General features: G+C 45.6%; 1 protein-coding gene across 1 annotated transcript in view; it reads left to right on the top strand.

Annotated features, from left to right (window-relative positions):
- The window catches only part of ABCC5 (ATP binding cassette subfamily C member 5), an 84,285-nt gene extending 61,254 nt beyond the window's left edge, over positions 1 to 23,031 (top strand). Inside the window, exons 18-30 of the mRNA XM_054581207.1 lie at positions 2,131 to 2,315; positions 2,701 to 2,847; positions 3,132 to 3,261; positions 4,563 to 4,716; positions 4,806 to 4,934; positions 7,349 to 7,535; positions 8,896 to 8,985; positions 10,901 to 11,090; positions 14,664 to 14,823; positions 18,194 to 18,272; positions 19,311 to 19,424; positions 20,048 to 20,212; positions 21,565 to 23,031. Coding sequence (XP_054437182.1) covers positions 2,131 to 2,315; positions 2,701 to 2,847; positions 3,132 to 3,261; positions 4,563 to 4,716; positions 4,806 to 4,934; positions 7,349 to 7,535; positions 8,896 to 8,985; positions 10,901 to 11,090; positions 14,664 to 14,823; positions 18,194 to 18,272; positions 19,311 to 19,424; positions 20,048 to 20,212; positions 21,565 to 21,666 — 1,832 coding nt within the window. The 3' untranslated portion in view covers positions 21,667 to 23,031. The remainder of the gene's footprint in view (positions 1 to 2,130; positions 2,316 to 2,700; positions 2,848 to 3,131; positions 3,262 to 4,562; positions 4,717 to 4,805; positions 4,935 to 7,348; positions 7,536 to 8,895; positions 8,986 to 10,900; positions 11,091 to 14,663; positions 14,824 to 18,193; positions 18,273 to 19,310; positions 19,425 to 20,047; positions 20,213 to 21,564) is intronic.
- Positions 23,032 to 26,607: the final 3,576 nt, after the last annotated feature.

Genomic DNA, 26,607 nt, shown 5'->3' with positions numbered 1-26,607 from the left:
AGGCACCTTCTGTTTGCTTAAACAGACCAAGGCAGTAAGAATGGCTTCTGATCCTATATCCTCCTACGCAGGGTAGGGCAGGTATAGGTAATCAGAGCTGAGTCACCTGAGTATGGAAAAAACTGAATGGTGGGCAGAGGTGTACCCTTCCTTCCTTTGATTCACCTCTGCTCTTCAAAAGCCAGTGCCAACCAAGGCTGAGGTGTTCCAGCTCCAAGGATGCCGGGGTTCTCAGTAGCTCCCTGTTAGAATGGTACACTCCTCAGAGATTGCCCCAGAGCTGTGGCAAAGAGTGACACCTAGGGTTTTTCCTACCTAACTGCCCCTAGGCACGGTCCTGTCTTTCAGCATTTTCTCATGTCAACTGAAACTACTCTTGGGAGATAGAAAAGCGATTTACAATACAGATATTTTCACGGTGGTGAATTTTAAGCTGCATGTCAGTTTGCCACCTTCTTTCCCCACCCCCAAATGCAGTCCTGCTTTGTTTTAGGTTTTTTATCAACTTTATTTTTTCATTTTTTCCCTTTACCATTTAATCCCCTCACCACCCTCTGCCCCCGCCCCCACCCATACCCCCCCCCCTTCCGGAGTCCTGTGTTTAAGCTCTTTCTGTTGTGCCTCCTCCTCACCTGAGGCTTGGAATCTGAGGTTCTAAATATTTGAGGTTTTGAATCCTGCGTGTTCCACTGTTTTCACTCCCTTGGTCTTAAAACTGCAGCAGGTGTTTGGTTTTAGGTGTTGAGCATCCTCATTTACCACTCGCTGCTTCGCTTCTTCCTTTTAATAAACTAGATTTCAATTTTGAATTCAGGTGTGATTTAAGATAGCTTAATCACACACCCTAAACAAACACAGCACAAGGCTGAGAAACCTGTCAGTTCCTGTCAGAGGCAGTATTAAAAAAACAATATCCTTTGGGAATATTTGCTCTTATCTGCACAGCCCCTAACCTGGAGGCCTGCAACTGTGGAAGCGCCTCTGGCCTGTGTAACTTGTTCCAAGACAACAAAAGGTGTGTGACGAGGAGGCGGAGGCTTCCGGTCGGGCTGTTGCTCTGCGGTCTCGCCTTAGCGTCAGTCAATCGCCCGACTGCGCCAGGGCGCCCCTGGCAGCTCTCCTCGAATCTGTTGTCTCCTCCCAGGGGTGCGCCTCCTGAAACTCCAGGCCATGGCCATGACCCTGGTGCCGGCCTTTATCATCTCCTGCCTCGTGTTACAGCTCTGTCCTCCATGCTGACAGCTGGGAGGTGTAGTGGAAAACAGGAGACCAGCCAACTCACCTTTCCTGCATGGAGTCTTGCAGTGGCCTCCTCCCCTTTTCAAAGCAATGCTTTCTAATCTTTTTCCTGATGTGGCACATGCAGAAAATGCCATTATGTTGTAGGGGACACGGGTGCATGGAGGAGGCTGCTGTCTGCGGCCAGTGACCGCACTGGCCGTCCCAGGCCCATGCAGCCTGATAGGGCTGGGAGTCAAAGCTCCACACACCTGTAGCCTATTCTCTTGAGAATTCCTCTGGCTGCAGTCTGCCTGATCGCCTGATCCCTTGCCGCTCCACGGACACACATACTTTCCCAGCTGTGCCAGCTCGCCTGTATTTACTGTCCTGCCGTTTCCCCACCTCTCTGCCAGTGTTCACGCTGTCCGCTCTGCCCGTTGTTTCCCCGCCTGGCTTGACTCTCACTGACCTTCGAGGTGCTGTATGGACTACACATAAAGTCTCCCCGACACCTCCCTGCTCACCACCCTGCCGCTCTGCTGAGTAGGTTGGACACACCTCCTGGATGTGCCCTGCTGCCCTGCAGATAGCTTTAGTGTTGCATTCAACACATATTAGTAGCATTATGTGCTCACTGATCCCTAGGTAATGGACTATGGAAGGGGGTCCTCAGGGGGATCTCGAGGGCAGGACCTGACTTTACTTCTCCTTACTGCTCCAGGGCCTCATCCTGGGCCTGTGTGCAGGAGGTGCTTAGTAAACATTAGATGGGTGAGTGCATGCTCTGATAAGGAGGAAATAATTCTCATCTGTGAAACTAGAGGCTCTCTTTGATTTTGCTGTAGGTGGCTTAACTTTAGAAAAGTAGGTTTTTCCTTCTGAGTTTGTGTTTCTTTTTTTCTTCCCTAGGGCAGCTGGTGCAAGTGGAGGAGAAGGGGCAGGGGTCAGTGCCATGGTCAGTGTACGGCGTCTACATCCAGGCTGCTGGCGGCCCCTTGGCTTTCCTGTTCATTATATCCCTCTTCATGTTGAATGTGGGCAGTACCGCCTTCAGCAACTGGTGGTTGAGTTACTGGATCAAAGAAGGAAGTGGGGTAAGGTTATCATTAATGGGAAAATTATACGTCTAAGAATATGGCCATCTCTCCATATTCCCTGGCCATGCTTAAGGAAACTAGTTTTCGATTAAAGACACAATGAACAGGATGAAAAAGGTGAGTTCCTAACATAAACTCAAAAGACAGGTGCTCCCTGACCAACTCAAGAAGCGGTCAAGTTTATCAGCAGCACCCCCGTGGGCTGTCTGCCCTCATCCATTAGAAAAAGAGAGAAGGAAGGCAGTAAAGCTCTCCCAGTGTTTGTCCCACCGGCTCCCGGAGTCACTCTCCTGCACCCCCCACTTGGAGCTGAGAAAGGCCCTGAGTCGGGTTCTTGGCAACCCTTAGGAACCCTGCCTCACAGAGCTTTGCCTCCAAACAGAACACCACTGTGACTCACGGGAACAAGACCTCTGTGAGCAGCAGCATGAAGGACAATCCTCACATGCAGTACTATGCCAGCATCTACGCCCTCTCCATGGCTGTCATGCTGATCCTGAAAGCCGTCCGAGGAGTGGTCTTTGTCAAGGTATGCAGTGGCGGTGCCTCTGCTCCTCCGCGCCCTGGCGACTGGTCAGGTTTTGGCATGGCGTCTTGGCTTTATTCGGAGGAGGGGAGCTCCTTTGAAGCACGATGGCCTTCACTGACATGACCAGGGTCCCAGCAGCCTCAGCCTTTCTCTACCAGCCACCGCACCCCTCCATGGCCATCGGCCCTTCTCCGGTTTGGGGAGTGGGTGTCCTGTGGAGGAGGAGCCGAGCCTGCCCAAGACCCCGGGCCTCGGGGCCCTGATCACTGTGCTCTGTTCCTTAGGGCACATTGCGCGCCTCCTCCCGGCTCCATGATGAGCTTTTCCGAAGGATCCTTCGAAGCCCTATGAAGTTTTTTGACACTACCCCCACGGGGAGGATTCTCAACAGGTTTTCCAGAGACATGGATGAAGGTATTTCTCACCACTTGCTCGCTGTGCCCTCCGGCCTTTTAGATGACATTTCTGGATAAAGCAAATCTGTCTAGCCTCAGATTTCTAGAGCACAGTGGCTGCTGGCGTTTGTACCAGGAACATGGTAGTCTGGGCCTTCTCTCCAGGATGCAGCTTCTATTTAGACGAAGGACCCATCTGATTTTTCACCTTTCATCTAAGTTTTCGTTCAATCTTATTTAACCTGTAAACAAATTCAAAGCATTGAGTTAATATAAAGGCTTTGGATCAGAGGCATCTGAGATTCCAAAACATATTTATTTTGGGCACAGTTCATTGCTTTCTGGACACCTATAACCTCTGGCAGGTTTTCTGGCTGCTGCACAGGCCCTGCCAGTAACCAGAACTTAAATACTCCCCAGAGCCCGGACTATGAGTAATGGCACCTGCCATTTCCTGAGGGCTTACTGTGCAGAATGTTCTACATGCCTTATCCTAATGCTCGGATCGACCCGATGAGGCGGGTATTGTTTCACCCACTGAATACGTGAGAAAGCTGATGCCTAGAAAGGTTAAATAACTTGCCCAAGATTGTGCAGCTATTAGATAGCAGAGGTGGGAATTGAGCCCAGATCTTTTTGACCCCAGAGCTAATATTTTTACTGCACTGTGCTGCCTCCCTTAAAGTTCATTTCAAATGTTGTTAAGCGGTACAAAGCCATGGCCACAGGTACAAGGACTCAAAACATTACTGATACACAGAACTGATGCAGGACATGATTCCATTTCTGCTTCATACACGCGCGCACCCACACAAACTGAGAAAAGGCTGAAATTTTAAAAAAATCAGTGGTACCAGTATATCTGGGATTTGTAAGAAAATACTCCAATCCCCCTCCCCTCCAAAAAAAGGTAGGAGGAGGAGATATCCGAAAAGGAGATGGAAGAAAATGTTGATAACAAAATGTTTGAGTTTCTGTACTCTTTTGACTTTTGTGTATGTTTAAAACTTTCCGTGATGTTGGGTTGGTAAAGATCATGCATATATTATTTTTGTAAAGAGGGAAAATGTTTAACAGGATTGGACAGCATAGTGAACCCAAAAGAGGGCACAGGGGAAAAAGAATACTTAAATTTTCTTGGCACAAGAAAAATTAGAGCAACCAGGTACCTAGATTTTCTTTGATCAGACTATTTAAAAAACAATACACAAATTTCAGATAGGATTTTGGGGAGCATCTTTTTGTTTTTAAATTTTGCCTCCGTTTTTCCTGTTTGCGGCTCCTCATAGCCTGACACTTGTTTCTTTACGGTGTCCCCAGTTGATGTGCGCCTGCCCTTCCAGGCGGAGATGTTCATCCAAAACGTCATCCTGGTGTTCTTCTGTGTTGGAATGATCGCAGGGGTCTTCCCATGGTTCCTGGTGGCAGTGGCGCCCCTTGTCATCCTCTTTGCAGTTCTGCACATTGTGTCCAGGTAAAGAGGAAGGGTCCGTGGCCTCCGGGGCAGAGGAGGGAGCCAGAGTTGCTCTGTGCCATCTGACACAGGACTCGTTCTCTCTCCAGGGTCCTGATTCGAGAGCTGAAGCGCCTGGACAATATCACACAGTCACCTTTCCTCTCCCACATCACCTCCAGCGTTCAGGGCCTTGCCACCATCCACGCCTACAACAAAGGGCAGGAGTTTCTGCACAGGTTAGTTGGACAGAAGAGGGGATTACAAAGTTCATTACTAAGAGTACTAGTGATTTAATGATTTCTGATTAAAGTTCAGTTGCTTGGTGGAACTCCTTTCTGAGCAGATGAGAAGGCAGAGACACACACAGATTTGGAGTCTCTTGGCTTCCAGTTCTTATTGGCTGTATTTGATGGAGTTTTGCTTTATTTTTTGAGGGGGGAGCACCAGAAAATAGTCATTGATACTAGACGAACATTTTATTTAGTTGTTGAATATTGTTTATATGAGACATTTATGTACCTAGGTAGTCATTGTGGAGATTTTTACTAGTAAGGGATTGGGACTAACTTAAAGTCCTTCAACAGAAGACTGGATAAAGAAGCTATAGTAGCCCTGACTGGTGTGGCTCAGTGGTTTGGGCATCGTTCTGCAAACCAAAAGTTTGCCTGTTCGTTTCTGGCCTGGGTTGCAGGCCAAATCCCTTTTTGGGGGTACAAAACAAGCTACATTAGATGCTTCTTTCCCTTTTTTCCTCCCTTCCTTCCCCTCTCTCTAAAAATAAATCTTTAAGAAGAAGTAGCAGCTGTGGTATACTTATGGAATGAAACATTATGTGGCCCTTAAAAAACATGAGGCAGCTCTAAAGGCACTGATATAGAATGGCTTCTAAGATGTATTAGTGAAAGAACAAAGTATGGATGTGTGCATATGCTATTCTCCCTTTTAAGTGTGGGTTTGTATACATAATATTTAGAATATCTCTGAAAGGATACATGAGAAACTAATACTGGGTTGACCAAAAAATCTGTGTGGTTTTCTCTATAAGAAAAAAGACATTTTTCATTTTCGCCAATAACTTTATTGATTTGGATATTTTGAGTATGTTGGCTATCTCCTACATGGTAGAACGTTGATTGTTCTCAATTGAAGTCTCTATTTGATCACTGTCACCTTCAACTGGTCTACCTTACGGTGTGGAGCATTGTCCAGCAAGAAATCTCCCGCACGAAACTTTGCAAACCACTTATGACACATTTGATCAGTCACAGCACCTTTTCCATACCTTGCGCAAATATTTTTTTGCATTTCAGTTGCATTTTTTACCTTTGTTGAAATAATAAAGCATAGTATGCTGAAAATGTGTACTTTCTTCCATTTTCAGTATTAAAATGGCTACATAAAACTGCACCAGTTTGATAAGTTATTTTTTAAAAATGCACACTGACATGACAGTTTGAATAAAATTGTTTCGAGTGAAGTTAAAGACAACTAAGCTCTATTAGAGCCCTCTTACGGAAAAAACAAACGAACTCTTTGGCCAACCCAATAGTTGCCCCTGGAGGAGAAGCCGAGTAGCTGGAGAATGGGGAGAGGGAAGACTGAATTTTCATGGTAAAACTTTTATACCTTTTAAATAGTCCATCCTGTGCATATACTGTCTATTCCAAAAATCACGTGATTAATTTTTAAAAGAAAATCTAGAGTAAAAAGATTAGGTTAAACAACTCAGAAAAATAATCTTAACTTTCAATAAAAAAAATTAAAGTAAACTACACGTGTGTGTGTGTGTGTGTGTGTGTGTTTATGTACATGTACACATTAAGTGCTTTGGGAAAAAAAAATGCTGGGAAGAAATGCAACCGAGTATTAACTCTCATTTTAACTGGTCAGATTCCTGGACTTTTGCATTTTCCCCTTCTTGGTCACATTTCCTAGTTTTCTCTAAAGAGCACATACCTTATTATAAGGAAGAAATGTGATTTTGTTTTTTTTAAAGCAAAGCCCTTTTGTCTGGAAAGACTTCCCGCTCTGGGCTCCTAGTTGTGTGTGGCACCCGATGGGGTCTGATCGCTCCCTAGGACCCCTGTTGATGGTAGTGCCTCCCCTCCTTCATTGGCAAAGGTTGCCTGCCTTTTTTTTCTATAGTTTAGCTCCTGGCTCTTTGTTCCATGGCAAGGAGGTACCATTCTGCCCAATGATGATGTGTCCCCAATTTCCACTTTACCATATTCAGCCTGAGAGTTTCCTTTTCCTGGCCTTGGGCCATTTCTGCAGTTTGCCTTTGTAACCTCTCTTTCTTTGAGAAAATGACCCCTGACCTAAGATATTTTTCTAACCTTTAGCACAGCTTCTTTATTTGGTCTCCTTTCCCCATGCTTTTCCTATGCTGTTAAAGTAGATAGTTTTCCCTTTTCCCCTAACATCTTTAATATGCTTCTTTGAAAGGATAAAACTAGAAAAACCGCATGTCCTCCTACACGTGGAGTGTGGAATACTGTGCACTCTTGAAGTTTTCACATCATTCTTCTAGTGACAAACAGGAAGTACTTAAATTTAGCCCCCCATCCATTACTCACCAGAGCTTTGACATCATCCACGACCAGGGTCGGGTGGTAGTTCATTCGCTATTTTTGTTCTGCCTTCCTTACAGGTACCAGGAGCTGCTGGATAACAACCAAAGTCCTTTCTTCTTGTTCACATGCGCGATGCGGTGGCTGGCTGTGCGGCTCGACCTGATCAGCATCGCCCTGATCACCACCACCGGGCTGATGATCGTCCTCATGCACGGGCACATTCCCCCTGCCTACGCGGGGCTTGCCATCTCTTACGCTGTCCAGGTCAGTCTCTGGGATCAAGGCATCACCTTCGCTCATTTGAGTCCTTCCTATATTGGCCTGGGAGAGGCATGGCATGGGCCTCTGCCCTGAGCTACCATTTCACCTCTTATTCCTAGAGCTTTCCACGGATGCTTTGACAGGTACCATCTGGACTTTGCTGGGCTGGGAGGATGGGAGAGAGGGTGGAGTGGTATAAAGGAATAAAGGGATTTAAGTGTGTTGCATATGATTACGAAATAGATGCTATTTTCTTCATAAAGGTGATTTTGAAAATAGTCTTTTAATCGTAGGTCTCTATTTACCATCCTGTCATCTCTGGCCTCTTTAGAGTCTTCTAAGAAATACCGTCTCCTCACTATGCTTCTTAGATGCATTTATGTTCAGGCTCCTGCTTTTCCCCAATGCTGTTACATATGTAAACCTTTCTGGTCCTTAGAGATGGTTTAACGTCTTTAGCTCAAAGAACAACTGGGCACTGGGCACTTGAGCTCTGACTAGGTATTTGAAGATGATAAGGAATTACTATTAATTTTTTAGATGTCATCGTGGTATTGAATAATACTATCGTAATTATATTTTAGAAAGATACAAGGTGGAATATTCATGGATGAAATGACAGAATATCTGGGATTTGCTTCTAAATGCAACAGAAGGGTGGGGCGGTAAAAAGGAAACAATATTATCTGTGAGTTGACAGTTTTTTAAGATGGATGTTTGGAACATCAGAGTTTATTATACTGTCCTCTCTCCTCTTGTATATGTTTGACATTTTTTCACGTTGGAAAGATAAACAAAGAAGTAGTCAAAGGAAACCTGAGAAGAGATACATACTTCACAGGCTTCCGAACCAAAGGCATGCCACCGTTGTGCAGACTTCTCAGGTGGGCAGTGACAGAATCCTCAGTCCGAAGTGCACATGGGCTCTGCGAGCACTTTCTGCCCAGCCTGTTTCTCTTAGTTGACTCTCCTGGAAGCATTCCCACTAGGTGCTCACAGGTTGACATGTATCTCTATTTGCTGTGGCTGCCACAGCAGGTGCAAGTGCAAGTATGAAGCTACTGGTACATGTCAGTGGACCTGTGACGATGGAAGGAAAGCCTGTGATGCAGGAAAGTTAGTGCCAGCAGTACCACAATGCCACCTGCATTCTTAGAGAATTACAGATGGCTGAGGCGTACTAGGCATTGTCTCAAGTGTTGAGAGAATGTCTCCGTTCCTAAAACCAGCTGCTGTTTGTGCCCAGTTAGTTCTTTCATGATTGAGCCGTGGTCGCCTAGATGAAAGAGGATTTTCAGCTTTGGCCTGGCACGTATTGGCCCAGCATAATGAATTCTCTCGGATTTTTGTTTTCCGTTATCAGTTAACGGGGCTGTTCCAGTTTACCGTCAGACTGGCAACTGAGACAGAAGCTCGCTTCACCTCAGTGGAGAGGATCAACCACTACATCAAGGTCAGACTGTGGCAGGCCTGGTACTGCGATCTCAGCTGTCACAGAGTGGTTTTACCCTATTAGTGCCTCACGTGGATGTGCGAGGAGGAGGCATGTCTTCTCCGCCTTCTCTTATCCCCCAGGGGAGGACCAGCGGCCTCTCCAGCACGGGGAATGGAGAAGAGAATTAGCACAAGAGTTTCTAAATATATTTGTGACTTGTGTGATGAAGAACTTTTCGTTCGTCAGCTAATTTCTAAAATGTTCCAAACCTTTTTAGTTCAGTTCAGCTGGCTAATGTAACATTTTTCTCACACTCTGTAAAACCATGTATTGTTTACATGTCAGTCTGCTTGTTAACCAGAGATGGCCTCAGGACTTTCCGCTGTGCTTGAGGCAAAGACAAAGGTGGGCCTCTCTCTCTGGAAATGATCCGGATGCAGTAGGTCTTGCGTGGGACCCTGGCTTCTGAAGTGTTAAAGGCTCCATAGCTAATTCCAAACTGCATTCATAATTTAAAAACCAGTGAATTTAGCTGATACTGAGGTTACCTAGCTCTCCCCACCTCCCCTTAGGAACCCTGCCGTCTTGCCATGGGGCAGCGCCTTGCTAGTGTCCTAGTTTGACCTCTGAAAGCAGTTTTCTGCAGAGAGAAGCAGAGTCATGCAACGTTACTATTCTCCAATTTAACTCAGTTCTTAGGAGTTGCCTCTCTGGTGAACTGCCCAGAGACGTTAGCCGCATTTATATCATTGTTTACATGGGAGGAATACATTCCAAGTTCCAAATAATTCACTTACAAGCACAGTGTTGAAAAACTGCCCTTTCAGCTGAGAACTAGTATATTATGTAAACTGCATTTTCTAGCAGAGGCATGCTTCACTGACTTGTTTTGACGATGAACCTCATTACCTCATTAGTCATAAGATACTTCTGAAAATTACAAATGATTATTTGGAGAAACAATGGCACAGAGACATCTAATATATCTGCTAATAGCTGCTCCTTATATTTATACATTAGCCTCTTTGCCCAGTGCTCTGGTCTGGGGAAGATTCGTGGGTCTACATACAAACATGTAGCATTTGCTTTAATATCGCTGTTGGTGAGTCTCCTGCTGGAGAGGCGAGGGAGGGGGAGTCAGCTGTAGTACAGAGTGTACCTGCACAAACCGCTGCCTGTCCCCAGCCTGGATGCCTGTCCCAACGCGAGTCCTTCCAGCCTGCAGTTTTAGACTTCCGTTCCCCACCCCGCCGACCCCCAGCACTGCAGTCTTTGGCCCTTACTTCCCTGTGAGGCTACAAGCCCCATGACTAGTCGCCAGGAAGTTTTAAACCATTGCTTGTTTTGACTGTTGATAACAAAAATCACAAGAGGTTATATTAAACACAGAATTTTACAGCTGGAATGGATTTCCAGGATTATCTACTTCAGTCCCCACAATTTGCAGATGAGAAACTAAGACCTCGAATTAAGATTAGAGTCTGTGTCTCCTGGATTGACTGAGAAATGTCAGAATGCCAGGATCTGATTAAATGTTCAATACATGGTACCTTTCTTTGGGTTTAGGCCAATGGTTTTCTAATGGTGGAATCCTGTAGTGAGTGGAATATTTTAAGAGAATTCCAATAAAAACTGCTGGGCTAAAGAGAAGTAGAAGCCCTCCTACCACCCACCGTGGGCCTCCCAGGCAGTTTTGTGGAAGAATTCCTTCAGACTGAGGCAGTTTCCAAGCTCGGCAGTCAGCACCTGTAAACTTAGTAGCCACTGTGCCCTGTGTGTATTTCAGCCTTTACTGCCAAGGGCGTCTTTCACAGCAGGGACCAGGGCCACGGCTGCTTCTCTGTGGCAGCTGCGGTTGTCCTGGTTTAACTTCTGTGAGACAAAGCCCGCAGAATCTGTGGTCAGTCTGAACCAGCCACTTCTGTCTCCCCAGACTCTCTCTTTGGAAGCACCTGCCAGAATTAAGAACAAGGCGCCCCCTGCTGACTGGCCCCAGGAAGGAGAGGTAATCTTTGAGAATGCGGAGATGAGGTACCAAGAAAATCTGCCTCTGGTCCTGAAAAAAGTGTCCTTCACCATCAAACCTAAGGAGAAGATTGGCATTGTGGGGCGGACGGGATCGGGTAAGGGTACTCCGGGGCCTCCCTGGAGGAAGTTTGGAACCTGTCAGTGTTATTGGCTATCTCATCCCTTTAAACCAGGTCTCCTATTGATGAGTGATTGGTGTCTCAGGTCTCACTGAAGCCACTTCTCTAGGATTATTTTCAACCGTGCTTTTCTAACATTTAGTGCTGCTTGTAATCATGAAGGTATACACTCTCACTGCAGAACACGTGCAACATGTGGCAAATTACAAAGGGGAAAAGCACCCCCAATTCCACTCCCCAGAGATCATTACTGTTAACATTGTAGTGGTGCTCTTTTAGGAGCTGTCTATCAACAAACACGTTAATAAAAATGAGGTCATTTTACACACATTGTTTCATGGCCTGCTTTTAAAAGCACCAAATATTTTCCATGTCAGTTAATATTCTCTGACAGGGTTTCTATGCAGCATGATATGAAATTCTATTTTATGGATCACTGTAATTTATTCTTAATAAGTTCCAGTTGTAGGGCACTGAGGCTGATTCACGGTGCTGAAGAGCACTGTAGTGAACATTCTTATTTCTATGAAGTCATAGTATTTGAGTTGTCTGTGATATATTGCCAGGGTAGCCTCATGTTTGTCAGAGGCTAACACAGCTCTAAATGAGGAACCCACTTTCCTTCAAAGACAGAAATTATTTTTTTGATCTGACGTCAGTTGCAAAGAACTAGAGAAAAGGCCTTCGTTTTACACATCTTACTTCACTCTTATTTTTAGACGTGTAGTATGTACTCCCTTTAGTTTTCTAGGGTCAAGACTGCAGTAATTTCTTTCCTTCTTTTCTTCCTGACTAATGTTTCAAAGATTGAGTCTTGTCTCCTTTTACACTGTCTACCCTTGTATAAGAGGTCTCTCTGGGTCAGTTCTCATTAGTTTTCTGGGCTCCGTGCTTCCTTTTCATCAAAACTCTTCTAGCTTTTTTTCTTGCCATGGAGCTGGGGGGGGGGGGGGGGGGGCGCGGGGAGTAAAAGCCAGAATCTTTTCTGGCCAATTTACTTTAAAGAATATGCCAGGAAGAAAAGAAAGAGTCATTTCCTGCTCCCTCTTTGAAGGAATTATTTCATGTCAAAACAAGACGCTGTCTCTAGGTATTCCGCACTGGCAAGAGGATGCTCAGCCGAGAAGGGTGACTAACGCCAAGGCGCTTCCTCCGCTCTCTCCCTTGGACTCCCTCTGCTGTTAAACATCAGCTCCCTGGGGTGCCCTGCTCTCCTCAAAGCTCTGACTGGCGTCCCTTCCTGTGACTTCCCCTTTCACAACAGTAAGACAGACCAAAATCCTCACCAAGACTTTATTAAACCTTGAGTAGTAATAGAAGAGGAATAAACCAGAAAAACAAAATAATTATAAATAGCCTGACTTACAAAGTCTAAACTCTAACCCTAATAAACTTCTTCCAAGACTCATAGACCCTCGTCCTGCTATGCTTATGAGGATTTTGTTGCCTTTTTTTTTTTTTTTTTTTTTTTTTTTTACCAGCACATTTCCAGAGATTCAGGGAATTCTAGATTCAGAGAACTATAGTCTTCTAGTCCAGGTGTTCCAAACCTAGGCATCTTTTACTAAGGTGGAACAACTTAACCTATTTGTTTGAGCACCATTCTTTTCTGAGCTTGGATCATAAGCCCACTGGCTTGGCACTGAGGGAGAGCCTCCCTCCCCTTCCCCATTTCTGGGCGAGGGGCCACTCACCCAGTTCCCCAACCCTGAATACAGCCAGTCACTCTTAGGAGAAGGTCTCATTAACAGCCATCCTGCGATACGCACTTGGCTTTCCCAGCTCATTTTTGGTAAGTGGATGTGAGGAATTCTGCTTTAGGAAGATGGACATTTCTCCCAGTTCCCATTAGATTCCTTGACAGGGGCCAGCCCAAGGGACACACAATGACAGCAGGGATGTGGCTGCAGACCCTGGGGCAAGGCGCATATTTGTACCCTGAATGGATGAAGTCAAGAGGCTCTCCTGAGAGGTCTTTCAGAGCCTGGAGGCAGGAGGAGGGTAGGCATCCGGCATCCAGCCAAATAAATGCGGTCTAACGGCTAAAAATCCGTAGTTCTAAACCTAGACCGTGGGTTTGAATTGCAGGAAGGTAGCTAGCACTGTCAAACCGATGGAGGGGAAGGGGGGCACTAGACAGAGCTTTTTAAATGTGCATGTGTTTTGACATAGCAGTTTCAGTTCTGAGAGTCTATCCCAAGGAAATCATCTGAGGCAGGAGCACAGTTGGAGTACCGACATACACCATAACGTTATTATAGTAAGTTTTAAATAAACTACATGTCCAACATTAGAGGACTGGATGAATAAGTAAGAGTGCGTCCAGCCCTGGCTGGGTGGCTCAGTTGGTTGGAGTGCTGTCCCATACACCAAAAGGCTGTGGGTTCGGCCCCCTTTCAGGGCGCATACAGGAGGCAACCAATTGCTGTCTCTCTCTTTCTCTCCCTCTCTCCCTCTCTCTCCCTTCCTCTCTCTCTAAAATTAATAAAAACATATCCTCAGGTGAGGATTAAAAAAAAAGAGTACATTCACATGATAGACTATTGCAGCCACCAGTATTTTATCTTGAAAAGTAATGACATGTTTGAATGCTTGTTATGTAATGTTCAGTGGAAAGGGCGATTGCAACATTGTACGTCTGGTATGATCTTGCCTGGGAGAAAAAGACTAAAAGGAAATGCATCCAAAATAACAGCAGTGATTACAAGAGGTTGATGTTATCTTCTTGAATTACTTACACAACTTAAAATGAATATCCAACTAAGAAAAGTTGTTTTGCCCTGACAAGTGTGGCTCCGTTGGCTGGACATCGTCCTGCAAAGTGAAAGGTCACTGGCTCAATTCCCAGTCAGGGCACATGCCTGGGCTGCGGGTTCAGTCCCCAGCCATGAAATACACGAGAGGCAACCAATGTTTCTCACATTGATGTTTCTCTCCCTCCCTTACATTCTCCCTAAAAATAAATAAATTAAATTAAAAAATGAAAAGCTCTTCTGCCTATCACCGTGATGCTGAACTCATTGTTTTATCCCCCAAACCTGCTTTTCTACCACAGTTCCCTGTCTTGGCAGTGTCGTCTACAGCCACTCAGTTATTCAGCCTAGAGCCTCCTTGCCTCGTGCGTTTACTGCAGAACTTCTTCCCTGCCCCAGCTTGTGGCTGTGGTGATGGAAGGCCTTGTCTTGTTTCACTCTCAGCTACGTTAATGGGACAGAAGAGAGGGAGGACATCTTGTCCTCTGGGTGGCCCCTAACTCCCTAGCTCCTTCTCGTAAGACTTCTGTTCTCCTCACTTTGCCCGAGAAGCAAGCACTTTTCCATTTTATTCTCAGGAGAGTGTAAGAGTCCTTTAAATTCCTTCCCAGGCCGAAGCTGTGTGATTTAAATGTACATGCTTGATAGCTCAGGAAAGTTCATCTTTTTTTCCCCTCCAGTTTCTGATGATCCTTTTATTCATTATCCGAGTAAATCCATTGAAATAATGATTGCAAAAAAAACGGTTTTGTAAATTGTAACGAATCGCATTTCTGCATGTCTTCTCACTCAACAGGGAAGTCCTCCCTGGGCATGGCCCTCTTCCGCCTGGTGGAGTTATCTGGCGGCTGCATCAAGATTGACGGCGTGAGAATCAGTGAGATTGGCCTTGCTGACCTCCGCAGCAAACTCTCCATCATTCCTCAAGAGCCAGTGCTGTTCAGTGGCACTGTCAGGTGAGGACCTGAGCACCCATGGGCTTTGAGCCTCATTTCCAAGCCGAGTGGGAGTGTTAGAGCCTCCGTCTGGGACCGAGATCTGGGGACCTCCAGTCTCGTGCTTTTCCCACTCCACCGACTGTGCTTCCCATTGCAGAGGGATGGGGCAGCTCTGCTGTATAGGGCACGTCATTAACGAACGGGGCTCGGAGGCCCTGCGGCACAGTGGTGAGCAAGTCAGAGAGGCCTGCACTCAGATCTCTGCCTGTGTCTTCAGGCAAGCTACTTGACCACTCCTAAACTTGTTTCCTTATCCGTGAAGACTTGTTGTGAAGACTGAATAAATCTGTACAGACTGTACAAGCATGGAGCCTGGCAAATGATGAGCATTCAATAAATGGCAGCAGCCACTGTCACCGTCCTCCTCTACCCTCCACGCTATCCCCCGCCCCCGGGGTACACTTCAAGTTGCCCTTCTAATGATGGTTTTCAGGCATTATTACTACTCATGTCTTTCCATTTTTCAGTATCTTCTCCCACCTTTAATACTCGGGAATGATGCCTCTCTCTGAAATCTGCCAGCATGCCAAAGATAAAGTTCCTCGTTTTTAAAAAGTTCTTCTTGACCTGTTACAATAGCAACTAAGAAGGAAATACAACTGAATCCCATTTTCTTTCCTTATACTTTATCCTGCCTTTAGCCTTAAGCTTTCGCCTCCTAAAAACAATGGGTTTCCATCATTTGTGACTATTCCTGTTCAAGTTGCTTCTCTTTCAAAATAAAGACAGTTTTAACTGTATGGTCGACCTAGATAGGACCTCTTTATTTTTTTTAACCACTCTGAAAGTAATATTATCATTTTCTCTTTAATTTTTATCTGCCCCCCCCCCTGCCCAAATAGTACTAATTTAATTTCAAATAACCACGGGCAGTGTTGACATTTGTCTTAAAAACTAGGTTCTTCGTCCTACCCAGCCCTACTCCTTTTCTTTGGAAGTGGCATTTTTTTTAAGTTTAATTTTTATTGTATTTTTTTCTGTTACTATTTAGTCCCCTTTTACCCACCTTCCCCCAGCCATCACCACCTCACTTACTCAGGGAGGTCTGGTAGATAAACTGAATTCTCACCTACTTTCATGTAGGGTCAGTAATCTTGGATGTGTTTATTTTGGCATTTCTCTAAAACACTAATGAATTTGGACAACAGACACTGGATCTGTTGATGATAATATGTCATTCACTTTGGATACTGAGGTAACACGGTCAAATAAGCAACATGAGAAGAGAATTAGATTTTTTTGAAGATTCAGATCTAAAAATAAAAAGTTGAGAGGTATTGTCAAATCTGCCCTTCCTTCCTATATCTCTCTCTACTCTGAGATGCCACAGGAACACCTTTGAGAATAAAATTGGTGTTATAATTTTTGGCTCAAGACAAAACTGTGTTTTCCTTAATGTTTGAACTGTCATTTGGAAGAGAGTTAGGAAATTGGATGTGCTAAACTTTAGACATCCCTTGACTATGCTGCCAGCAAAAGCCCCAGTGTTCACTTCAGAATTTTACGGCAGTTCATGTGGGTCTGGAATCAGGGCTTCTAGAGTTCATGCTAAGAAGTGACCTGCTGGCATGTGCAGCTGGCGTTTGCAGAACATCATGGAGGTGCAGCTTTTGTGGGAGTTTTTGTTATCAGCTCCAGAAACATGTTGTCACTTGATGAACAAGGTCAGTATTTGGTGTGCTAACGCCCCGAGTATTTAGTTATTGAACTCAGAGCGCTATTTGGTCATCAGCTGTGCAAACTTAGGAAATCATAAGTTTCATTTCTGCTATCTGTAATTTTGGCTTTTTAAGTCAGCAGTAGTCTGTCTCTGAGTCTCAGTCTCCTTATGTGGGATGAGCACCTTCTCATCACCTGGAGCATCTCTGCCTGACATCTATTCATTAGCAAGAAGCAGCGTTCTCATGTCTTCCTAGTCGGATGCCCTCTCTCCTTTTTGATTTGCCATTTTATTTTCGTTAAGTTTAGTTTAATTTAGTTTAGTTTTTACTTTCGAGGACTATCTCTAGCTCTTAACTACCCATCACAACAGCAGTGACTGAGTACACAAGTGACTCCTGTTTTGATTCATTTGGGGCCCAAACACCCTCAGACAAGCATTTAGCACTTTAAAAGGAATGGAAGATGCTCCATATTTGCAGCAGATTCTTAGAATCTCAAGATCAAGGTCGTTCAGTGGTTCTCTAGTTGTTCTGTTCTTTAAGAAGCTCCCTTTTCTGTTGGGTTTTTGTTTTTGTTTTTGTTTTTGTTTTTGCAGTCTTAGTCCCTGTGGAACTGGTAAGGACTTAATTTTCTTTCTCCTAAACTCTAAGGGCCCCTATGAGGCATGCAAACAGGGACGCAATGGGCAGTGGCAGCTCATCCCAGGCTAACCGCCTGAACCTGTGTCCAAGGCCCCCGTTTCTCTGACTCTCCAGGGAGCTGACAGCAGCCCCCACTTGGCTCACTTCTTTCCCATAACGTTTCTAGGCAGCCGGACCAGCCCTGCCTAGTCTCTCTCCTGTTGCTTCTTCTGTCCTAGGCCCTTCCTTGTTTCACTGTCTGCAGCTTTAATGACCATACTCTCAAAATTAAAAAATAAAATAAAAACTAAAAAGTTTACAGTTTTAGATTATCAATAAGTCGGATCTCCTTTAATTAAGAAGGCTCTTCCCGGACGGCATGCCGATAGAGAACAGTCTTCCCCATACAGACCTTTCACAGATAGGACTTAATCAGAGCAATTTCTGATCCTGATATTCAGGATCCTGGGAGTATTGTGCCGCTTGGAAAATGCACTGAATGTATGAGTCAGAAAGCATTGGAACCAAGGCATCTAATGTGTCCATATGGACCTTGTCAATTTAACAGCTGCCAATTATTGAGTATCCACCATGTTCCAGGCATTGCACATATTCTATCTAATGTTTACAGCAACCTACCAAACCATATCACTATGTCCCCATTTTACAGAGGAGGAAACCGAGGAGTAATTTATCCAAAGTCAGGCAGACGGTGGGAGGCAGAGCAGGGATTTGAGCCCAGCCCGTTCGGACCCTCTGTGTGCACTCCCTTTGTGATTTATATATCTATATTTCTTAATTTTTCTATATAACTGTATTGTAAACGTTAAAATAACATTTTATAAAGAAGAAAGCCTGTTCTCCAGGACGGAAGCAGGCATCTCAGCTTCCACCTCTGGCTGGTTAGGGAATGAGCCCTCTGTGACCTTGAGGGGTTTAAGCCCTCCTTTTCCAGGGGGTGTTTAAACTTGTGCCCCAGGCAGCCTTGCCAATGTGGTTGATTACATGTCAGGTCACTGAGAAAGTCCTCTTACGTTTCTCCCTAGATCAAATTTGGATCCCTTCAACCAGTACACTGAAGACCAGATTTGGGATGCCCTAGAAAGGACACACATGAAAGAATGTGTAAGTAAAGAACTGGGGGTGAGCTCTGCTGCAATTTCAAGGGTAGAAACACAGCGATGCTGTGGTCACTCCCCAGCCTGCTCGGGCTGCGTCTGTCCAGCCTGGTCTGTCCCTCCACGTCCAGGATGTCTGTGGGGGGACACTTTAGAGCAGGGCTTCCCAGGCATTTCAGAAAGGGCATGAAAGTTGGTATTTCCTGACCCCCACCTCCCCTCCCCTCCCCTCCCCTCCCCCTGCGCATGATCATATTGCCCTTCTTGCTACCCATTGATTGAGGAGCTATCCATTCAAAGTTGAGTAATGCTTTTAAATTAATTTCTGTTTTATTAATCATAACAGAATAGCATGCTTCTGGAGTAGCTATATATGTGCAAAAGATACATCATTTGTTGAGTCTGCGGAAAGCGTGCAGCGTGGATGTGGATTCACAGACATCTCAGGGCAGCTCAGCAGGCCCCCTCCAGGGGCCCAAATCTGCAGATGGCTTCCCCGCACCTTGAGGAGGGCCTCTCGGGTCCCTGCTGAAGCCAGGCTCAGGATCCCCTGCCCTGATGCAGCTGGATCACCTCTGCTCTTAGCTCTCTTAGATTGAGTTCTCTCAAGTAATTTCATTTGAAGAATAGGTTTCATAGCTTCTAAAAAGAGAAATTTGACAGCATGGACCTACAGCTTTACACTTTTTCATTTACCCCATCTCCTATTGCATGACCATATTTTCAGTGGCCCCAAAGTTAGGCCCACTATATGCCGAGGATGTGGGGACATGAAAATATTGGAATCTCCGGGACATTTTGACAGTATGAGGCTAAGAGAATAGTGTATTTGAAATAGGGACTGTCCTAGAACACATGGGTCCTGGTGCACGTGGTCGTCACATCTGCACCTGCCTTTTAGTGGAGCCAGGTTCGCAGCTAGTAATTCCTTCCTCTGCTTCAGGATCATTTACCTTGTCCACTGGATTTTTGACAAAATTCAAGGTTTTGGGTTTTTTTCCCTCAACGTTTTTACCCTTCTAACTTCTACTTTCTCTCTCCCTAGATTGCTCAGCTACCTCTGAAACTTGAATCTGAAGTGCTGGAGAATGGGGAGAACTTCTCAGTGGGGGAACGGCAGCTGTTGTGCATAGCAAGAGCCTTGCTCCGTCACTGTAAGGTGAGGCAGTGCGGGGTGGGGGGCGACGGCAGGGAGGAACCAGAGCTGCGGAGCCGCCTTTCCTTGCCGCATTCCTGGCTCTCAGCCCAGTGGCACTTTTTAAGAGAATGTCCAGGGGTGTTTCTGAATTAACCTTGACACAGTTGGGGTGTATGAGCGTCTTTTGTTTGTTTGTTTTTATTTTTAACTTCCCTGAGCCTTCAGTTTCCAAGGGCAACTTTTGTTTCTGGCCAGTAGTTGTAGTACTGGAAGCCATAGACTTAGAAGTTTTTAAAACTGCAAGATATACCCAGGTCATCAAATCCAATCCCCTCATTTTAGAAACTGGAAGAAGGAGGGCCAGAAAGATTACTGTGTGTGTTAGGAGTCAGAGCAAATAGGATGAGTATTTTGTTAGATGAGTAGTGTACAAATATCCCTTTATTTATGGCAATCAAGGCAAACATAGAATTTTGACTTTGTATTAAATCTACACAAAACAGTATTTTTACATATGTGCACCTACTTAGAAAACACAATATATGGTATAAAATTCAAATGCTAAAATATGTTTTTATAAAACCTAAATTAACCAGAATGCTTAAGGAAGTGGTTGGATCCTCTTTGCCCCTCTTCCCTGGCAGATCCTGATTCTAGATGAAGCCACAGCAGCCATGGACACGGAGACAGACTTACTGATCCAAGAGACTGTCCGAGAAGCCTTTGCCGACTGCACTATGCTGACGATAGCCCACCGCCTACATACGGTCCTAGGCTCTGATAGGATTATGGTGCTGGCCCAGGGACAGGTACTGAGCCCCTGATGGACCCGGGCTAGGCATATGGCCTTGTCTGGGAGAACTGGGCTGATGGGCACCTTAGCGCGGTTCTGAGCGTTCAGGAAAGCAGCCATAGCAGCTCTAGACAGGTTGCTTTGGGGTGGGGGGATGACACAGTCCCCTCCCAACAAGGGACTGAGTTGGAGGCACTTTTGGGTTCTCATTTGGCTTTACAACCTGTTCTTTCATTACTTGAGAACAGCGACACTCTGACTTAGGTCTGAGAACATGTTTAGTTAGTAAGTAAGTCACATACACAAGAAATGCCCATGATATATTGAAACCAGCCACCGTGTGCTGTTTGCTTTCTGCAATCATGCAGTGGTGCCAAACTCCGTATCCTGCCATTCCAAGCTTCCCTGCAGTCTGGCCCGGGCTTGCCTTCCTCATTTCCCTCTCTTTCTTTGTAGGTGCTGTTAGCTGTAGACAACCTTGCATCCCCTAAGCTTTTCACTTCTGTGTCTTTACTCACATAGCTCCATCTACATAAAATGCCCTTTCCTCTTGTTCCCATCCCACATCTACCTGCTTACAACCTGCCTACCCCTCAAGAAAGCCGTGCCCACCTGTCCCCTCATGGTACAGTGTCTGCTCTAGCACCCAGCGTCATACCCTCATACAGCCAGTCCTAAGGAAGGATACTTTGTCCTTATGGTCTATCTCTATCAGGCAGAACAGCCTTTCCTAGAAGCACCGTAGGAGACTTCCCCTTACAACTCCTTGGCCAAGGTTGTGCCCTCTGCTTTTGCCCTGCAGCAAGGGAGGCTGGGAAATATGTCGCATTTTCAGCCAGCAGCATGGGAGGCAGGCTCTGCCAGCATACTGTTCACTTTGCTACTGTGATACGATTTTCGGTGACTGCATAGACGTCCATCATAGGAATGGATAATTGACTGAGTCTATCCCTTACTTTCTTTTTTTCTTTTCCTGCCAGCTAGGTATCCTGAGCTATTCCTTTCCATCTATAGGTTCAGATCAGCTTGCATAACAAGATGACATATGCCTGCTATGCCTTTGACTTGAGCTGCAGTGTTTTCCCTTGCAGCTTGTAATATCTTGTCAAATGACCCCTTCATACCTAAGGCTGAAAGAATTAGATAAAGGAGGTCTAGAGATCTTTCTCGCCAACTTTTTCCCTTACTCTGGTTAGTTAAAAAAAAAAAAAAAAAAACCCATTTGGGCATGGCAAGACTAGTCAAATTTTCACCCTGCTTCCATCCTCAGGGGGCTTTCAGGCTTGCCCTCCTTCCTGAGCAGTGGGTTCTTTAAACCACCCCGAATGTCCCTGAGTCACATTCTGATGCCATCTCCTTCCTTTGCAGGTGGTGGAGTTTGACACCCCATCGGTCCTCCTGTCCAATGACAGCTCCCGGTTCTACGCCATGTTTGCTGCTTCAGAGAACAAGATCGCTGTCAAGGGCTAACTCCTCCCGTTGCCGCGGAGCCTCTTTCCTTTGGAGCATCGCCATTCCCTGCCTGGGGCGGGCGCTCTTCCTGTCCTGCCGAAACCTTGCCTTTCCCGATTTTATCTTTCGCACAGCAGTTCAGGATTGGCTTGTGTGTTTCACTTTTAGGGAGAGTCATATTTTGATTATTGTATTTATTCCATAGTCATGTAAACAAATTTTAGTTTTTGTTCTTAATTGCACTCTAAAAGGTTCAGGGAACCGTTATTATAAATGTATCAGAGGCCTATAATGAAGCTTTATACGTGTAGCTATATCTATATATAATTCTGTACATAGCCTATATTTACAGTGAAAATGTAAGCTGTTTATTTTATATTAAAATAAGCACTGTGCTAATAACAGTGCAAATTCCTTTCTATCATTTTTGTACAGTTTGCTGTACTGGAGATCTGGTTTTGCTATTAGACGATAGGAAGGGTAGCATATTGTTCTTTGCTAGCTGGTTGTTTCACGGTGCCAGGTTTTCTGGGTATCAAAAAAGGAAGACGTGTGGCAACAGTGGGCCCTCCAGCGGCCCGCTCTGCCACCTCCCCACAACCACTCCAGGACAGGGTGGAGTAGAGGGGGACCGCCGGAGGCCGTGCAGCGCGCCGTGAATTCTCAGGGCTCCTGCTTTCTGTCCTGGTGTCACTTCCCTGTTTCTGTCAGGAGAGCAGTGGGGCGAAGCCCCAGACCCCTTTCCACTCCCTCCGTCAGGAATGGGAACCACAGAAACATTCCTTGGTGAGAGGGAGTTTCTTTCCTGCCTTCCTCTTTTTGCTGTTGTTTCTAAACAAGAATCAAGTCTATCCACAGAGTGTCCCACTGCCTCAGGTTCCTAACGCTGGCCACTGCACAAAGCTCTCCAGCTCCTAGACCGGTTGGTCCCAGACCCTGGAGCCAACTGCTGCTTTTTGCGGTGGTACTTTTTCATTTGCCTGGTCCCGCACCTCCACAGTCCAGTGACAGGGTTCAGGATTTTGTGGGTCTGTTTCCTTTTCTCACTGCAGTTGTCGCACAGTCTCTTTCCCTCTCCAAAGTCTGCGACTTTTAAGCAGCTCTTGCTAATCAGTGTCTCACACTGGTGTAGAAGTTTTTTGTACTGTAAAGAGACCTACCTCAGGTTGCTGATTGCTGTGTGGTTCGGTGTGTTTCTGCAAACCCCCTTCGTGCCGTGGGGCCCGTAGCTCAGGTGGGCGTGGTCGCTGCTGTCATCAGTTGAATGGTCAGCGTTGCATGTCGTGACCAACTAGACATTCTGTCGCCTTAGCATGTTTGCTGAACAACTTGTGGAAGCAAAAATCTGAAAAAGTGAATAAAATTATTTTGGATTTTGTAAAACTTTTGGTGTATAACATAGTTCTCTTGGAAGGGAGTAAGATGTCTCGGAATGACTTCCGAATACCAGAGCCTGGCTCTGAGTATCCAGCAATGGATTACGTCTGAGCAGGGCCTGTGGCAGAGCTGTTGGGTGCAAGGGGCCCGGGGCCCAGCATGCCTGGCATCACCTGTGGTGGGCCCTGGCCCCTGAAGCCTGTGTCCTGGGCACAGTCACCAAATAAAGCTCCTGCGCTGCCAGTAAGAGGGTTGGGCATGGGGAGGGTGAATGTGTCAAACAGTATAATTGCCCTTTTGGCCAATTCACTCAGCTGAACTCACTGAGAATTAAGTAGCCATTCATTCAAAAGGGTAATCACTCTAGAGTTTCTCAATACAGAATTAAATGCAGCCAAGAAGGCTTTTAAACTATTCGGTACTGGTTCTGCCGACGATCCGCAAAAATCTTAATCTTAAACCCAGCCCTTTTTGTAAACTGCTTTCTTGAAAACACAGCAGCTTGGCTCTCAAGTTAAAATTTCCGTTCCCCATTTCGAGAGCTCAGGAGCCACATGTGGCCTGTGGCTGCTGCTGTGTTGGACAGCACCGATATAGAACATTCCCATCACGGCAGGCAGTTCTGTTGGACGGCACTGATATGAACAGCCACTCGTACTGAGGCCCTGGATTTACCTTCCCAGAAGGCCAGCGTGGTCAGCAGGAAGAGCCTCTAAGCCGCCGCCCTGTTCAAGCTCTCTGCTGCACTGCGACTGCCTATCCTGTCAGGTCTGTTCTCATACCTCTTTGGTCTCCTCCCACCGCTCTTAGCCTGCTGTGCCCCCAGAAAGGAGGCATTTTCCCACCTCCGCCCATGCCCTTTTCTCTCTGTACATGGATTCTTTCACTGCCACGTGTACAGTGACAAACCTTCCACTGTGGGCTTGGCCTCCCCTCGGTACCGGTCCCCAGTGCCTGCTGAGGGCCTCCGCTGGGCATCTCCCCGGTGCCTCGGACAGCCTCTCAGAAATCGGGGCTCCTCGTCTTAGCTCGCAGTACCGCTGTCCTCTTTAGTATTCCGGCTAGAAGCTTTGAGTTATTTTAACTCTCCTGCCCCTTCCCAATAAATTCAGTCACTTCCAGGTCCTATGCTTCACCACCACCAACTCCACTCCCTCTCTCTGTTCAAATCATAATTATAAACTCATAATTGGTCTCCCTGTCTTCGTGCCATTGTGCAATATTTACTACTGATAACATGCCAACCAAAAATGCAAGTTGGTGAAACACTTCACAGCCTAAGTGCCCATCAGTAAGTAGATGAGTGAATACAAAAGCTGCAGTACATTGACACAATGGAATACTGCTCAGCCGTGAAAAAGAAGGAACTCTTCCCTTTTGCAACAACAGGGGTGGACCTGGAGATTGTTGTGCTGAGTGAAATAAGCCAGTCAGAGAAAGACAAACACCATATGATCTCACTCGTAGGTGGATCTATTGGACAAAATAAAGTAACATACAAAATAGAGACCGAGGCATGGATGCAGGGAACACAATGACAGCTGTCAGAGGGGTGGGAGGGTGAGACCTGGATGAATGAAGATGAAGGGATTAAGCAAACACACACACACACACACACACACACACACACACACACACACACACACACACACAACAGTGTAGCGATGGCCAGAGGGAAGGGGTAAAGGTAGGTGGAGATGGGCAAAGGGCGGATAAATGGGGACAGAAACAGACTTTGCTTTGGTTGATGGGCACATGATGCTGCGTGCAGATGATGTTTTTGTTGAGTCATACACTTGACACCTGTATGGTTTTATGAACCAGAGTCACCCCCAATAAATTCAATTTTAAAAAAAGACACGAGACTAGTGGCTAAAGTCTTCCGGGCATCGTTGTTGTTTACAGAGTGGCCCGCGTTAGCTTGGCCGTCAGGGCGCCTGTCATTCGGCTCTACCCCTCCTTTTCTGCGCAGTCTTCCTAAAAGCAGGCCAATGTTTTCACAGTTTTAAATCTTTGCAATTTTCTCAGCCTGGAATCCCTTGGTCATCTTGTCAAACAAAGCCACGTTTGTCTTTTTAAACTCTGTTCAAATACTGTCTCCTCCACAAAGCCTTTCTCTTCAAACCAAATCCCTCTGGGTTCCTACAGCCCTTTGCTTACACATCTTTTTAAGGTTTGGTTTTGTTGTTGTTGTTGTTGTTGGTTGGTTTTTTTTTTTTTTTGCTTTTACTTTGCATATTCTAGTAGATTATTTTCTTACATTTCTGCCCATGAATTTAAACTTATTGAAGGCAGCAAATTGTCTTAATTTTGAATTACCTTATAATTTCTGGCTTACGTTTTATGTTTTACATATAGTAGGAGCTTAACGAGCATCACATTACTCAGCTGAATCTTGAGTAGTGCCTATACATAGATGCTCAAAGAATATTTGTTAATAAAAACCTGTGTTGTAGACTTTCATTTTGGTCATGGCAAAAAGAAATTTGATCACCTCAAAGAGACAAGCGGCATCAAGGAAAAGAATCCTTTATGTGGAATGATTTTAGGAAAGCCCAAAAAACAATGCCCAGTATTTGAGGAACAGCTTAGCGAGGGGACAGCCCCTTTCCTACCCTCTTTCTTGCTGATCCCCCAGAAATAGGGTGTAGTGTTGAAAGTAAACGAGGCAAGGGGCACGAAACACCTCAGCTAACTGAAGCCTCACCAATGGCTGCCTGCACTGCTGTGCACCCCATTTCTTTTAATAACTTTTTCCTGATTATAAAAGCAAAGCATGTGGAAAGGTACAATGAAGAAACCAAAAACTGCCTGTACGCTATTGTGGCAGAGTGCATGTTCCAAACAGGGCTGCAGCAGCATCGCCCACCCTGCGTGCTTCCCTATAGCATGTCCTTGACAGTCTCCCGTCAGGAAGTGGAGTCTGTTTCTCTACCTCCTTGAATCTGGGTGAGGTTTGTGACTCCTTTGACCCACAGAATATGGTGACACTGTGCCAGTTCTACACATAGCCCTTTTGTGGCCTAACAGCTCACACTTTTGCCTCTCAGAAGTCAGCCTCCATGTAAGCAATGCAAATAGACTGAGACCACCATACTGTGAGGTTTACAAGCCACAGGGAGAGTTCTTGGGGGATGGGGGATGGAGGGAAAGTGAGGCCAGGGAGTGGCATCAGATATAGGAGTAAAGAAGCCTTTTTGGAAGTGGAACCTCCAGCCTCAGCCGTCCCAGCTGATGTCACGTAGATCAGAGATGAACCACCAGCTGAACCCTTCCCAAATCCCTGAGCAAAATACAATGTTTTTTATATATATTTTTTACTTATTGATTTTAGAGAGAGGAGAGGGAAAGAGTGAGTGAGAGAGAGAGAGAGAGAGAGAAACATTGTGTTGCTCCACTTACTTACACATTGATTGGTTGATTCCTGTATGTGCCCTGACTGGGGATTGAACATGCAACCTTGATGTCAGGACGATGTTCTAACTGAACCACCCAGCTGCAATTCTATGACTCATGTGAACTGATAAATATGTCCTGTAAGTCAGCAATAAGTAAAATAAGTTTTTACTTATGCCAAAAAAA

This window comes from Pteronotus mesoamericanus, unplaced genomic scaffold, assembly GCF_021234165.1.
Source record: "Pteronotus mesoamericanus isolate MK-2021 breed Mesoamerican mustached bat unplaced genomic scaffold, CSHL_Meso_final contig_116, whole genome shotgun sequence".
In the NCBI taxonomy this organism is placed as follows: Eukaryota; Metazoa; Chordata; class Mammalia; order Chiroptera; family Mormoopidae; genus Pteronotus; species Pteronotus mesoamericanus.
This window is presented reverse-complemented; position numbering and strand designations above follow the sequence as displayed.